Consider the following 15,254-nt stretch of genomic DNA (forward strand, 5'->3'; position numbering starts at 1 on the left):
GAATTATTCATTTCAGCTTGTATTTCTTTCATCACATTCACAGTGGGTCAGAAGTTTACATACACTCAATTAGTATTTGGTAGCATTGCCTTTCAGTTGTTTAACTTGGGTCAAACGTTTTGGGTAGCCTTCCACAAGCTTCCCACAATAAGTGGGTACATTTTGGCCCATTCCTCCTGACAGAGCTGGTGTAACTGAGTCAGGTTTGTAGGCCTCCTTTCTCGCACACGCTTTTTCAGTTCTGCCCATAAATGTTCTACGGGATTGAGATCAGGGCTTTGTGATGGCCACTCTACTAGCTTGACGTTTGTTGTTCTTAAGCCATTTTGCCACAACTTTGGAAGTATGCCAGGGGTCATTGTCCACTTGGAAGACCCATTTGCGACCAAGCTTTAACTTCCTGACTGATGTCTTGAGATGTTGCTTCAATATATCCACATCATTTTCCTACCTTAGGATGCCATCTATTTTGTGAAGTGTACCAGTCCCTCCTGCAGCAAAGCACCCCCACAACATGATGCTGCCACCCCTGTGCTTCATGTTTGGGATGGTGTTAGACTTGCAAGCCTCCCCCTTTTTCCTCAAAACATAATGATGGTCATTATGGCCAAACAGTTCTATTTTTGTTTCATCAGACCAGAGGACATTTCTCCCAAAATTATGATCTTTGTCCCCATGTGCAGTTGCAAACCGTAGTCTGGCTTTTTTTATGGCGGATATGGTTTCAGGTTGTGTCGATATAGGATCTGTTTTACTGTGGATATAGATATTTGTGTACCTGTTTCCTCCAGCATCTTCACAAGGTCCTTTTGCTGTTGTTCTGGGTTTGATTTGCACTTTTCGCAACAAAGTACATTCATCTCTAGGAGACAGAACGAGTCTCCTTCCTGAGCGGTATGATGGCTGCGTGGTCCCATGGTGTTTATAGTTGTGTACTCTTGTTTGTACAGATGAACTTGGTACCTTTAGGCTTTTGGAAATTGCTCCCAAGGATGAACCAGACTTGGTCTACAATTGTTTTTCTGAGGTCTTGGCTGATTTCTTTTGATCTTCCCATGAGTTCATGCAAAGAGGCACTGAGTTTGAAGGTAGGCCTTGAAATACATCCACAGGTACACCAATTGACTCAAATGTCAATTAGCCTATCAGAAGCTTCTAAAGCCATGACATCACATTTTCTGGCATTTTCCAAGCTGTTAAAAGGCACAGTCAACTTAGTGTATGTAAACATCTGACCCACTGGAATTGTAATACAGTGAATTATAAGTGAAATAATCTGTCTAAACAATTTTTTGATAAATTACTTGTGTCATGCACAAAGTAGATGTCCTCACAGACTTGCCAAACCATAGTTTGTTAACAAGAAATTTGTGGAGTGGTTGAAAGACGAATTTTAATGTCTCCACCTAAGTGTATGTAAACTTCCGACTTAAACTGTATCTGCCCCATTTCCTGAACGTAGATTACACCCACTCTTGGACAAAACTGTTTACAGTGGGGCAAAAAAGTATTTAGTCAGCCACCAATTGTGCAAGTTCTCCCACTTACAAAGATGAGGCCTGTAATTTTCATCATAGGTACACTTCAACTATGACAGACAAAATGAAAAGAAAAAAATCCATTGTAGGATTTTTAATTAATTTATTTGCAAATTATGATGGAAAATAAGTATTTGGTCAATAACAAAAGTTTTACAGGCCTCGCTCATCTTTTTAAGTGGGAGAACTTGCACAATGTGTGGCTGACTAAATACTTTTTTGCCCCACTGCATTTCCATTGAGCATGCATTTTAACCCAGGACTAGGCTAAATCTGTGTCTGGGAAACTGGCCCATCATATACTTCGCAAGTGGAACTCTCTCTAAAGTAGAGATGTTGCAGACTTCAAATATTAGTAGTCCTCATGCTGAGCAACACCACCGTGCCTGAGCATCAGAGGGATATGTCATGCCTAACTACTTCCTACCCAGTCTTAACTTTAGCCGTCCGTCGGAGAGCGGAAGTGAAATCACAATACCAATGAATTGTGTACCGTAATGCTGCGCTAGCAGATCTGCAGTGGGACAGCTGTGAAACTTACATATTTTGTAAGGATGTCTGCCCACAACTTTCTCCCTGTCTCACTCACTCTTTCTTGGGCACTGGAGAAAAACAGAGCCCACAAATGACATTGGCTGCTTCTCTTTGATGCCCACAGGAAATAGTTCCATAATAGAGGCCCCAGTGATCTCATTCAGTCATCTCAACACGTTCAGTAGTACACGATTCCTTCATGTTTGTTCTAGATAGTATATTTCTACATGAACTTTCCAAAATGCGTGTGCCCAGTTATCCTCCTGACATATTTGCTTGAGACTTTCAGCTATGGCCACAAGACAAAGTGCTGGCTGGAAACACCCCTTTAAAACAATAAGAAATAATCCCAACCTACAGTAAAGGTGCATTTTAGTGGCATAAAATTACATTAAAGCTGAATAATGAACTTAAGACACCACAATTGTTTAGTAAACTTAAGGACAATCTAAATTTATGTGCGTTCGGAATTGAAAACGGTCTGATCTTAGTCAGAAAAAAAGTTGAATCAGCAACAAAAAGTTGTAACACAGTGGAGCAGAACAAAGTGTCGAATTAATCAGATAATAACAATATTTGATTCCAGAAACATGAAATACCACACCAGTGACCTCTGACAGAGAGAGGGGAAAAGGAACAGATTTTCCACAATACTAAAGGGCCCAACAAGCAACTGCAAAACATTGGTTGTGTCCCAAATAGCACCCTATCCCCGACAGTGCACTACTTCTGACCATTTGGGATGTAATACACATTGATCTGCAAATTGGGAAGGGACTGAAACCGTAAGACCCAAAATGCTGCCAAAGTGGCTACGAGGCAGTACGCGCACCTGAGTCCAGGCCTTTAAAATTTGACATCAGACAGAAGACATCTCTTGGGAGAATAGTAGCAGCTGTCATCCATTACACAGCACTTTGATGAGGAGGCAAATATGTATTAAGTGTGCGTCCCTAACTCGCCTGCTTGTATTGAAGTACAGATACGAACAGGATCATTTCACTCAAATTCACATAAAAACACAACCTTTAACAAGCAAGCTTTTAGTCAACAAAGACTCCATTTCATTGTTATTGGAAGTAGATACAGTAGGTTTTCCCAGCTGAATAAATAAAAAAAAATAAGCGCATTGACTGGGTTGTTCATTAGGCACAAAAACCTTGACGAATCATTTTAATTTCCCGTTTTAGAAATGGTGTTACATTGTGCCCTCCTGAACACAACCGTGCTTATTGTTATGGGAGCTAGATGCAGAATGGTTTCCAAGAAGCGGAATATAAATTAGGGATTTTACTGCATGGCTCGTGTTTATTAGGCAGGGAAACAGACAAATGAATGAAAATCCAGAAGGGTTACAATTAGGGAGAGTGTTACAATGAGAGGTTAGATTTAGTTTTAGGGCTTAATGGAAAAAAATTGGAATCCATTTTTTGGTCCCCACAAGGATGTTAAAACAAACAAGCATATATGAGCAAGAACGCAGGCAGGAGAAAGCGAGAGAAAGAAAGAAATAGATGCCTGGGAGACCTTGAGGCCTGTTACTAGATCCTCTGGCCAGAGTCAGACTGCAAGGTCAGCACTTGGCAGTGCTCTTCTCTCTCGCCCTCCTTCCTCGTCACACACACACACAAAATATATGAGGGAGATGACAAGCAACGCTCTGCTAGGCTAGGTACACACCCCGGACGCCATACACCCCCCCCCCCTACACAGGACACACACACACATGCTCTCGCTCTCAGTTACATGGGCAAACACAGATGATACACTGCCCTTGTGTGCCATGCTCCTGCTCCATCACTCACACATACACCCCCCCTCTGGAGAGCTGAGCCGTGGAACATCACGGGCACAGTAAGCAGGTCCATGAGGACACACACAGCCAGGCCTTCAGTTCAGAGAGCTAAATGACTAAAAAAAACTGGCATGTATTCATGGATGCCGAGGGAAGCCAGGCTTACCCAGAAAATATTATTTTGTGTTTCACACATTTTCTTCAATTCGCAAGGGGCTGAATGTACACTACATAACCAAAAGTATGTGGAGACCTGCTAGTCGAACATCTCATTCCAAACTGCATTTGGAGGCAACTTCAGCACAATAACTGTTAGTCGGGAGCTTCACGAAACGGGTTTCCATGGCCGAGCAGCTGTACACAAGCCTAAGACCACCATGTGCGATGCCAAGCGTCGGCAGGAGTGGTGTAAATGCCCGCCGCCATTGGAGTCTGTAGCAGTGGAAACGTTCTCTGGAGGGATGAATAGCGCTTCATCTGGCAGTCCGATAGACTAAATCAGTGTTTGGTGGATGCCAGGAGAACGCTACCTACCATAATGGATAGTGCCAACTGTGAAGTTTGGTTAAGGAGGAATAATGGTCTGGGGCAGTTTTTTCGTGGTTCGGGCTAGGCCACTTAGTTCCAGCGAAGGGAAATCTTAACGCTATAGCATAGAACATTCTAGACGATTCTGTGCTTCCAACTTTGTGGCAACAGTTTTGGGGAAGGCCCTTTCCTGTTTCCGCATGGCAATGCCCTCGTGCACAAAGCGAGGTCGATACAGAAATATAGTCATGTCATGCATCACGGTGTCAAGACGTAATGTACTAACAGATTATAGAGCAAACAACTCGATTATCACGACACAGGTTGTAATATGGCCTTTCCCCTGGATTGGCTTCCCCCAGTGAATTTACTCAAATCAAAGCCTGAGCCTGTTCATTCGGTACCAAATGGAAGAAAACAGACAAACTGAGGAACCTAGTCCAATAAGAAATGCTCATTTCCATTTTCTGTTTTAAAACATGCCCTAATAAACACAACCCTGCTCTCTGCCACAGAGGTAAGCTCCCATTCAAAGCACAAACGCCACTGAAATGCATGTCTGAAATTCTATTATAAACAAAATGGTGAAATGTTACCGAGCAGGGGCACTGAGGAAATAGTAAGCCCACGTACAAAGACCACACAAGCCGTGAATCCTATTATATGAATCAACGCCGGGAAAAGATTGCTTCATCCTACCAATGGCTTCTACCAATTTGTGTTTCTGTTGTGTGCTTGTTGCTCATTTCCGCAATTTAGCACAGCTACTCTTCAGGGGTAGCTGTTCAGGGGCAGCTACTCTTCAGGGGTAGCCTCTCTCGCCGGATTGCTGATGGTTGGAGATTAGTAATAAGAGGGCTACCCGGTTGGTTGGTTGTTGTTGGACTGGGTCCAGCCCACTCGTGAGGACACTGCTTCTCTGTTCCCCTGTCTATGCCTTGTTGCTTCTTTCTAATCCTAAATCCACATTAAAAGGAAGGGCCCTAAAGCAGTGAATTGATTCCCAAAGGAAGGAAAGTTAGTGGGTGGAGAACGAAGATGGGGAGGTCAGAGTGTAATGCAATCATAGAATTCCACTGAAGTTGTTGGCCTTGAGCTGTCAGAAGTAGTTTGTGTTTATTAGTAACCTGACTACCCATCCACATTGCTCCAGCCAAACTAGCGTTTTTTTTCTCCACGATGAGTCTGGATTGGCTTTCCTCCCTGACATTTTCTAGAATGCAAAACACAATCGACCGTGTGGGTGCAAATATAACATATAGACAAATGCATAAGATGTATAGAATAGCTGAACACTAAAAACAGACTACATGAAGGGAAGGTGACATAGCTGCCAGGATAGCTGGACATACCAAGGCCAGAGGGATATACAAAGGAGGGGGTCAGTCAAATGACAAACTGATGACCAATAGACATAGTTCGCATATTTTTGAGCTAAGTGCAGAGCCAAAGCATAGGGCTGTAAAATAGAGGAATGTATAGTATTTTTAGTATAGCTGGACACGCTAGAAACTGAGGAGACATATAGTCTGCTGATCTTAGATAATACACAAACAAAAGAATGCATTTAGTTAAGTGCAGGAACAAAGCAAGGGTCTTGTCATCATTATAATCTGATGGAAAGCAGGTATGAGCGTTATTGAGCTGAACAAGCAGGATGCACGGATTGGAATGTAACGTAATTTACATGTGGGATGGGCTCATATGCAATATGTGGATAAATACTGGAGCCAGGGCTCTGGAAAAGGTGTGTGTTTTCGCGGAGCACTCCGGCTTGCTATACTCTTGTATTAAAAGTCTATAATTGAATTCAAAGTTCTTCATTGTGTCATATTTGAACCGATTTTCTACTACAACCGTTCTGATTGGTCCTCGAAACAGAACTTTGATATTCTGAAATGGTTAGACTGTTTAGAGACTCTCCAAATCGCTGATTAATTTGTTTTGAATATTGCCGCTCATTTTGGGAGGTCTGCACAAACAACTTCTAGGATGGCAGCGGAATTAAATTCAGGATGAGCGGTCAGGCAAGTTCATTAGGACTACACAAAGCAAAACCTTTCAAAATCGTTTTTTGGAAAAAGAAAAATGAGAATTTCTTAATGAACAAGTTCAGATAAGACCTCAGTTTCACACCGTTTTCTTCTGTTGTCTAATAAAATGATGCAGGATGAGACCTGTCTCCCCTCTGAAAAATGCATGTATTCAGTGCAGAGAAGATGCTAAACCAATTTTTATTTTACCTTTATTTAACTAGGCAAGTCAGTTAAGAACAAATTCTTATTTAATGACGGCCTAGGAACAGTGGATTAACTGCCTGTTCAGGGGCAGAACGACAGATTTGTACCTTGTCAGCTCGGGGATTTGAACTTGCAACCTTCCGGTTACTAGTCCAACGCTCTATAAACACTCGGCTACCCTGCCGCCCCAATGATGATTATATTGATCAGTCTCTTATTGGTGTAAAACCATGAAAGCAGCCACCAAAAGCAGTTTCCGTGAACACTCTCTACTCCCGTTAAACTAGTTTAGTAACATTCTTGCTAAATGAGGAATGTCAAACCTTTGCCAGACACCAACCAGAATCACAGAGACGCTCCCTGTTTCCAGCTGAAGAATCTATCCCATAGATAATCCATGGCAGCCTTGCTCCACAATGTGCTGTCGCCAAACTCCGCTATTGTCATGCACATACAGCACATGCACATACAGCACATGCAGATACATACAGCACATGGGACAACGCTAGATCCATGGGAATCTAAGTAGAGACATCTCTTTAGGTGAAGATGGACTTTTTTTGGACCCATGATCGATGCCATTTTAAAAGATGTCGACATCCATGTCAGACATCTCTTAATCTCTTAAAATATATACTATAGTGCAAGTGAAAAATCCCAGGTATCACTTCTCAGTTTCTAATAGAGTGCCTGTAGCTGTTGGTTAGTGGTAGTAAGCTAATCTATCAAACATGACTCTTGAAAAGCATCAAAACCACTGTGCCTCTCATCAGCAAATTTCCATTAGCCCATCACAGGGCTAGATTAGATACGTCTCAAATTGCTCCGTAATGGAGTTTTGAATTACAGCCCCTGTTCCCCAGCGCAATATCCATGTTAATATTCAGGCGTCCCCCCCATGAGGGACAATTGTAATATGAACGTAGCGTGCTAAACGCTAACAACCCTCTCGCCATTAGTCATTGTTGGGCCTGGTCCAACCTCAGGCGCTAAGCTAGTGGAATCGGTATCAGTCTCAACTCCGGCCCTGGGGGCAGACAACGGTTCCCTCTGTGGGGACTCAGCTGAGAACTTGGTGTGTTCATTATTGATTGGAGTCCAGAAAGTCCCTCCCAGTTTGTCCATTTTCTTCCATGTGGTGCCTAAATAACACAACCCAAACTCCCAGTGAGTGCACACAGAGATGGAAAGGGCTTGGCACTCACAGTAGGCCCAGAGGCTACAGGAAGCTGCAGTCTGCAGCCACTACCGCAGCTCCTCAGCAGTCCACTAGATGATTACATTAGGTCCAGTAGCTTAGCAGTAATGGTCCCTGTCTAGTGGAATTACATAGTGAAACTTGAGTCCATCGGCTAGAATATCATCAAAATCCCAAAAGTTATTTGTCCCTTGCTTCGTAAACAGGCTTACAGTGAAATGCTTACTTACAGGCACTTCCCAACAATGCAGAGAGAAGAATAATAACGAGGAATAAATACACAATGAGTAACGATAACTTGGCTATATACACCAGGTACCAGTACAGAGTCGCTGTGCAGGGGTACGAGGTAATTGAGGTAGATATGTACAGTGCATATGTACAGTATTCAGACCTAGACTTCATCCACAATTTGTTACGTTATAGCCTTATTCTAAAACCGTCACCCCAGTCTGAGGTCCTGAGCAGGTTTTCATCAAGGATCTCACTGTACTTTGTTACGTTCATCTTTGCCTCGATCCCGGCTAGTCTCCTAGTACCGGACACTGAAAAACATCCCCACAGCATGATACTGCCACCACCATGCTTCACCGTAGCTCTGACACAGGTGTGCGCCATTTCAAATAATGTCTAATCAATTGAATTTACCACAGGTGGACTTCAGTCAAGTTGTAGAAACATCAATGATGCAACTGAGCTCAATTTCGAGTCTCATAGCAAAGGGTATGAATACTTACGTAAATAAGGTATCTGTTGTTTTATTTTTTACCTTTTTCGCTTAGTCGTTATGGGGTATTATGTGTAGACTGCTGAGTAAAAATAAATCTTTAAACAATTTTAGAATAATCAAATCAAATTGTATTTGTCACATGCGCCGTAATGCAGTAATGCTTACTCACAAGCACTTCACCAACAATTGACATCATTTGAGTCAATTGGAGGTGTACCTGTGGATGTATTTCAAGGCCTACCTTCAAACTCAGTGCCTCTTTGCTTGACATCATAGGAAAATCAAAAGAGCTCAGAAAAACAATTGTAGACCTCCACAAGTCTGGTTCATCCTTGGGAGCAATTGGTGCGAATTGTGCAAATCAAACCCAGAACAACAGCAAAGGACCTTGTGAAGATGCTGGAGGAAACAGGTATACAAGTATCTATATCCACAGTAAAACAAATCCTATATCAACATAACCTGAAAGGCCGCTCAGCAAGGAAGAATCCACTGCTCCAAAACTGCAACTGCACATGGGGTCAAAGATCATACTTTTTGGAGTTATATCCTCTGGTCTGATGAAACAAAAATAGAACTGTTTGGACCATAATGACCATCGTTACGTTTGGAGGAAAAAAGGGGAGGCTTGCAAGCTGAAGAACACTATCCTAACCGTGAAGCACAGGGGTGGCAGCATCATGTTCTGTTGTGGGGGTGCTTTGCAGTGGGAGGGACTGGTGCACTTCACAAAATAGATGGCATCATGAGGAAGGACAATTATGTGGATATATTGAAGCAACATCTCAAGACAGTCAGGAAGTTAAAGCTTGGTCACAAATGGGTCTTCCAAATGGACAATGACCCCAAGCAAACTTCCAAAGTTGTGTCAAAATGGCTTTAGGACATCAAAGTCAAGGTATGGGAGTGGCCATCACAACACCCTGACCTCAATCCTAGCAAGGAGGCCTACAAATCTGTCTCAGTTACACAAGCTCTGTCAGGAGCAATGGGCCAAGATTCACCCAGCTTATTGTGGTAAGCTTGTGGAAGGCTACCCGAAACGTTTGAGCCAAGTTATACAATTTAAAAAAAGGCAATGCTACCAAATACTAATTGTGTATGTAAAATTCTGACCCACTGGGATTGTGATGAAAGAAATAAAAGATGAAATCAATATACTATTATTCTGACATTTCACATTCTTAAAAAAAAGTGCTGATCCTAACTGACCTAAGAAAGGATAATTTGACTAGGATAAAATGTCAGGAATTGTGAAAAAACTAAGTTTAAATGTATTTGGCTAAGGTGTCTGCAAACTTCCGACTTCAACTGTAAATGTAGGTAGAGTTTAAGTGACTATGCATACATAACAAAGAGTAGCAGCGTAGAAGGGGGGGGAATGCAAACAGTCTGGGTTTGATTGGATGTTCAGGAGTCTTATGGCTTGGTGGTAGAAGCTGTTTAGAAGCCTCTTGGATCTAGACTTGGCTCTCCTGTACCGCTTGCCGTGCGGTAGCAGAGAGAACAGTCTATGACTAGGGTGGCTAGTGTCAGACAATTTTTAGGGCCTTCCTCTGACACCGCCTAGTATAATGGTCCTGGATGGCAGGAAGCTTGGCCCCGGTGATGTACTGGGGCCGTACGCACTACCCTCTGTAGTGCCTTGCATTCGGAGGCCGAGCAGTTGCCATACCAGGCAGTGATGCTCTCGAGCTGTAGAACTTTTGGAGGATATGAGGACCCATGCCAAATCTTTTCAGTCTCCTGAGAGGGAAAAGGTTCTGTTGTGCCCTCTTCACGACTGTCTTGGTGTGCTTGGACCATGGTAGTGTGTTGGTCATGTGGACGCCAATGAACTTGAAGCTCTCAACCTGCTCCACTACAGTCCCGTCGATGAGAATATAGACATGCTCCGTCCTCCTTTTCCTGTAGTCCACAATCATCTCCTTTGTCTTGATCAGAGAGGTTGTTGTCCTCCAATGGTCATGTCTCTGACCTCCCTATAGGCTGCCAACATTGTTGGTGATCTGGCCTACCACTGTTGTCATTGGCAAACTTAATGATGGTGTTGGGAGTCGTGCCTGCCTGTGCAGTCATGAGTGAACAGGGAGTACAGGAGGGGGCTGAGCACACACTTGAGGGGTCCCATGTTGAGGATCAGCGTGGCTACCTTTAACACCTAGGGGTAGCCCATCAGGATGTCCAGGATCCAGTTGCAGGGGAGGTGTTTAGTCCCAGGGTCCTTAGCTTAGTAATGAGCTTTGAGGGCACTATGGTGTTGAACGGTGAGCTGTAGTCCATGAATAGCATTCTCACACGTGTTCCTTTTGTCCAGGTGTGAAAGGGCAGTGTGGAGTGCAATAGAGATTGCATCATCTGTGGATCTGTTGGGGCGGTATGCAAATTGGAGTGGGTCTATGGTTTCTGGGATAATGGTGTTGATATGAGTCATGACCAACCTTTCAAAGCACTTCATGGCTACAGAAGTCAGTGCTATGAGTCGGTAGTCATTTAGGCAGGTTACCTTTGTGTTCTTGGACACAGGGATTATGGTGGTCTGCTTGAAACATGTTGGTATTACAGACTCTTACAGGGAGTTAGAGTCTCTGGTGGCACAGCTAACACTGTGATGCAGTGCCCTAGACCCCTGCACCACCCGGGAGGCCCTAGCTACATGTCTTAACAAAAGACACCCGTTGAATATGGCCGGTGTCAGTAAACGTAGACAAAAAAAAGCACAATTAAATTGTTGCCAGCAGCACAGTTAGTCACCAACTCTAACATGACAGCTTAACCAGCTCTGCTAGGGTGAGTAAAATGGTCAGTGGGGTGTTCTCTCATTATGTGTCCGGAAGTAGCTAGCAAACTAGCCAATTATCTTGGGTGCTTGACTGCCGTTGTGAGGTCAGAATGCTCAGATCAACCTTACTCCTTGGCCAGAGCTTCCAGTGTACGCTTGAATGCTTTGAGAGCGAAACGCTCTGAATTTACAAACAGACAATCTGTCACCAACGCTCTGGATAACATAACCCAACCAGCTCTGCAAGGGCGAGTAATGTTCAGTGAGCTGTTCTTTCATTTGGGTCTGGAAGAAGCTAGCAAGTTTGCTTAGGTGCCTGACTGCTTTTTAAGTTTATTATGTTACTAGTTTTTGCTTAGTAGCCAGAGAAATGCTGCCGTGCGAGTGGTCATGTGCTGAATGCATGGAAGTGTAACAGTATAACTTTAGACCGTCCCCTCGCCCATACCCGGGCGCGAACCAGGGACCCTCTGCACACATCAACAACTGACACCCACGAAGCATCGTTACCCATCGCGCCACAAAAGCCACGGCCCTTGCAGAGCAAGGGGAACCACTACTTCAAGGTCTCAGAGCAAGTGACGTCACCGACTGAAACGCTATTTAGCGCGCACCGCTAACTAAGCTAGCCGTTTCACATCCGTTACAGAAGCACAGATATTCTCGAAATTTGGAAATAGAGCTGCACCTCGGTGTTTTTATATTATGTTGTTGTTTTTTTTTACAAAGGTGTCATGGACACTGCAGAACATGCCATTTCTGATACTTTATAGAAATCTAAATGTTTTACCTGCGTGTGACTCTGAAGGAAGATCTGATAAAGTGACTCTCCTTTCCTTGCATCTGTCAATTACAAGATGCACCCATCTCTTCCATGTATAATTTGACAACTGGTAGGGCTAATATTGTCACTCATCAGATTGTCAATGTAATAGTGTCTATAGGCTAATTCGTGTGAAATTAGTTTCGGTATAGTTTCTATGGCCCAGCTGTGCAAGCTGACTGGCATCGTTTGTTCCCCGCTCATCATCATGGATAGAGTCAAAGGTATATTTTGCATTACCTTAAAGGCCAACGGCAACACATAGCATGTTTTCGTTTCCCTTACAATACATTTTTTAGTAATAGAGTTACAGTCGATAAAACAGTCTTGTAACAGCTGCTTTTTACAAAGTTAAAGAGAATGGTATCAACTTGCAAGGCGCAAGTTCAAATTATTAACATGAGCACCAACGCTGACAAATAGACATAAACTCATCATGACACTATTGTTGTTCTAAATTAAAATCAACCTCTTCACTATCATCCTTCAGTTAGGCCTAATTTAAAATTCAATTGTGAAGTAACTTGCACAATTATCGCCAATTCGTCATTCATTCAGTGGGTCGGCATAGTTTGCATTATAGTAAATCAAACAGTCCCATAACAGCTTCTTTCCACAAAGTTAAACGTAAAAGAGAATGGTATCAATCCACAAGGCTCACGGTCATACATTTCATGCCATACATTTCATGGAGGAAAATGTATTGTTGTTTCAGCGAGAATGCAAAACAACAAACTTCTTTCAGACTGAATATCCATGTGGGCTAACCATGGTAACAGTCTGCTTACGTTGGCAAGCGTTGGGCCAGTAACCTACATGTCGCTAGTTTGAATCCTAATTGCTTCAGCGTCTCCATTGATAATGTCAGGCCCTGGCTGTGACCCGACTCACTGAGGGAGTCTCAGGGGAGTTGGGATATGCACATTTTCTCAAATCAATTTCACAGATGCATATTAATACACACTTGTATATGTGTGAAAGAGGACAAATAAGCACCAAATAAAATTATTATAATAATCATATATTATTCAATCATAACTTGGTACAGTGTACATATAACCTACATTTTAGGCCTACTACAGGTTATTATTTGCATCTGACTTTCCGGCCTATGGGAAAAGCGCCTCATCTAGGCTCCAGGCATAAACTGTCTTTTTTCCCCCTTTACTCAGTCGGGGTCTCAATTTACTGTGGAGAATAAGAATTGTAGAATACACAAGGTGCAAGTCGGAAATTTGGTTGTGCATCAGCAATTTGTCATGTTATGTCAGTCACTGACAGTCACTCAATTAGCCTAGCCAGCTATCTAAATTTATAGTAATCATGGCCAAATACAGACCAGGCCCTGAACTCCAAGGGGCCTCTATTGATTTTGCTAGTCACTCTCAATCAGGTATCATTAACATGGCATAAATCATGACAAAATGGGTAGAATTGCAGGGAAGTAACTGTATAACATTTTTCTTTTTAAAGTGTAATAAAATTGCAAATATTGCTTCCCTCCCCATGGAAAAATGTGTAGAATTGCAGGAAATGCACTTTTGAATGATATTTTTTTTTTTTTTTTGGGGGGGGGGGCTAAAAGGCTAGAGCAGGCCCTGCACCTCATCCTAGAAAACATTTTATGACACTTGCACTGATGGTGCATGTTCAGGATTTCTTGAGAAAACACGCCCTAAATTATGTACATATTGTTTGATCATCGCCCAAATGAATAATGGAGATGAAACTATACTTACTCGAATGCGAAGAACAGGGAGCAGGTGCCGACGATGAGAAATACGGTTAGATAGAAGACGCCTTTCTGCCGGGCCATCATTACCCGTCCATCGCAGCAGAAAGAGTTTTTCCCCGGGAGCTTTTCCCATTTTCGTACCTTCCTTGCAATCATTACCGCCGACATAATGACAGATTACGTTCAACTCAGTATAGTGACATATGATGTGTAAAGGCCACAGTATGTAGCCCAATTGACAATATTTCCTTGCCTTTCAAAAAGACAATGATATGGTAAAGTCAATTGCCTTGTAAAACAGGCAGAATCACATCCGCGAGATGGTTAAAAAAAAACATCTGAAACGGGCGATTCCAGATGACTCAGAAGCTCACAAATATGTCTATGATAAAAATAAAAATGAACTTTTGTTGATTTAAATCTGGTAGCCTAGTCAAGCGCCATCAATAAACCTTTAGTCCATTCAGTCTGATACGACGAATGTCTTTCTTCGGCAATCCGCGTTAATTGCTTCGAGATGATTATAAATCACTTGTCGTTTGTTTCATACATTTGCACAAAATCCATGCATCCATATTTTCGGCAATGAAAGTTCTCTTTTCAGTGTGGCCACCTTCCAGTGCCAGGGGGCTTCCATTGTAGAATAGAACACTATTCAGGTTCCCAAATTATCCCTTTAATAATGGAATTTGTTTGAATTTGATCAAAATGCTGGCGGCAGATTTTCTCGGCCCATAGGAAAGCAATCCAATCTTGGTACTCGCATCGGGAGTGGACCTTGAGTGACGTTCATACCATCTCGATAATACTGATCATACGCGCGCACCACACAGGTTTGGTTTATGACGGTTGCTATTCAATAAGTCTCACTATTAATCAAAAAATAAATAACCACCTATCTTAAATAGCATATAAATTATCGTAGCCTAAAAAGAAGGTGTGTTCGCTGTGCTTTACCGCAGGACGCGAGTTTGGCTCGTACTTAATCAATGGGGGCAGAGAACACGCCTAGATTTAAATGTTTTCTCTTAAGGGGGCAGTACAGGTACAGTGAAATAGAAATGAACAAAGGAGCGTGAGTGCCCTGAAACATTGGCGTTAGGCTACGGTATAGCGTTAAAACATCCTTAATGTTCGAATTAAGTCATGATGAAAATATTCCCAGACACAAAATATTAGCAAGTTTTGTCTTCCAGAAATAATGAATTATATTATTTTCTATTCTATTGTATTATACTCCACTCCGTTCTATCGTTTTCTAATGTGTTCTATTCTGTTATCTAGTTTATTTCCTAGGCTAGAGTATCTTTTATCATTGTCAATCATTGAAAAAAAAACATTTCGGGCAATT

The 15,254-nt window shown here is 42.5% G+C and overlaps 1 protein-coding gene across 1 annotated transcript in view; it reads right to left on the reverse strand.

Moving 5' to 3' along the window:
- The window catches only part of LOC115129574 (palmitoyltransferase ZDHHC9-like), a 45,011-nt gene extending 30,138 nt beyond the window's left edge, over positions 1–14,873 (reverse strand). The window contains exon 1 of the mRNA XM_029660093.2: positions 13,908–14,873. Within this exon, the coding sequence (XP_029515953.1) occupies positions 13,908–14,071 (164 nt within the window). The 5' untranslated portion in view covers positions 14,072–14,873. The remainder of the gene's footprint in view (positions 1–13,907) is intronic.
- Between the last annotated feature and the right edge of the window lie 381 nt (positions 14,874–15,254).

The sequence above is a fragment of the Oncorhynchus nerka genome, linkage group LG5 (assembly GCF_034236695.1).
Source record: "Oncorhynchus nerka isolate Pitt River linkage group LG5, Oner_Uvic_2.0, whole genome shotgun sequence".
NCBI lineage: Eukaryota > Metazoa > Chordata > Actinopteri > Salmoniformes > Salmonidae > Oncorhynchus > Oncorhynchus nerka.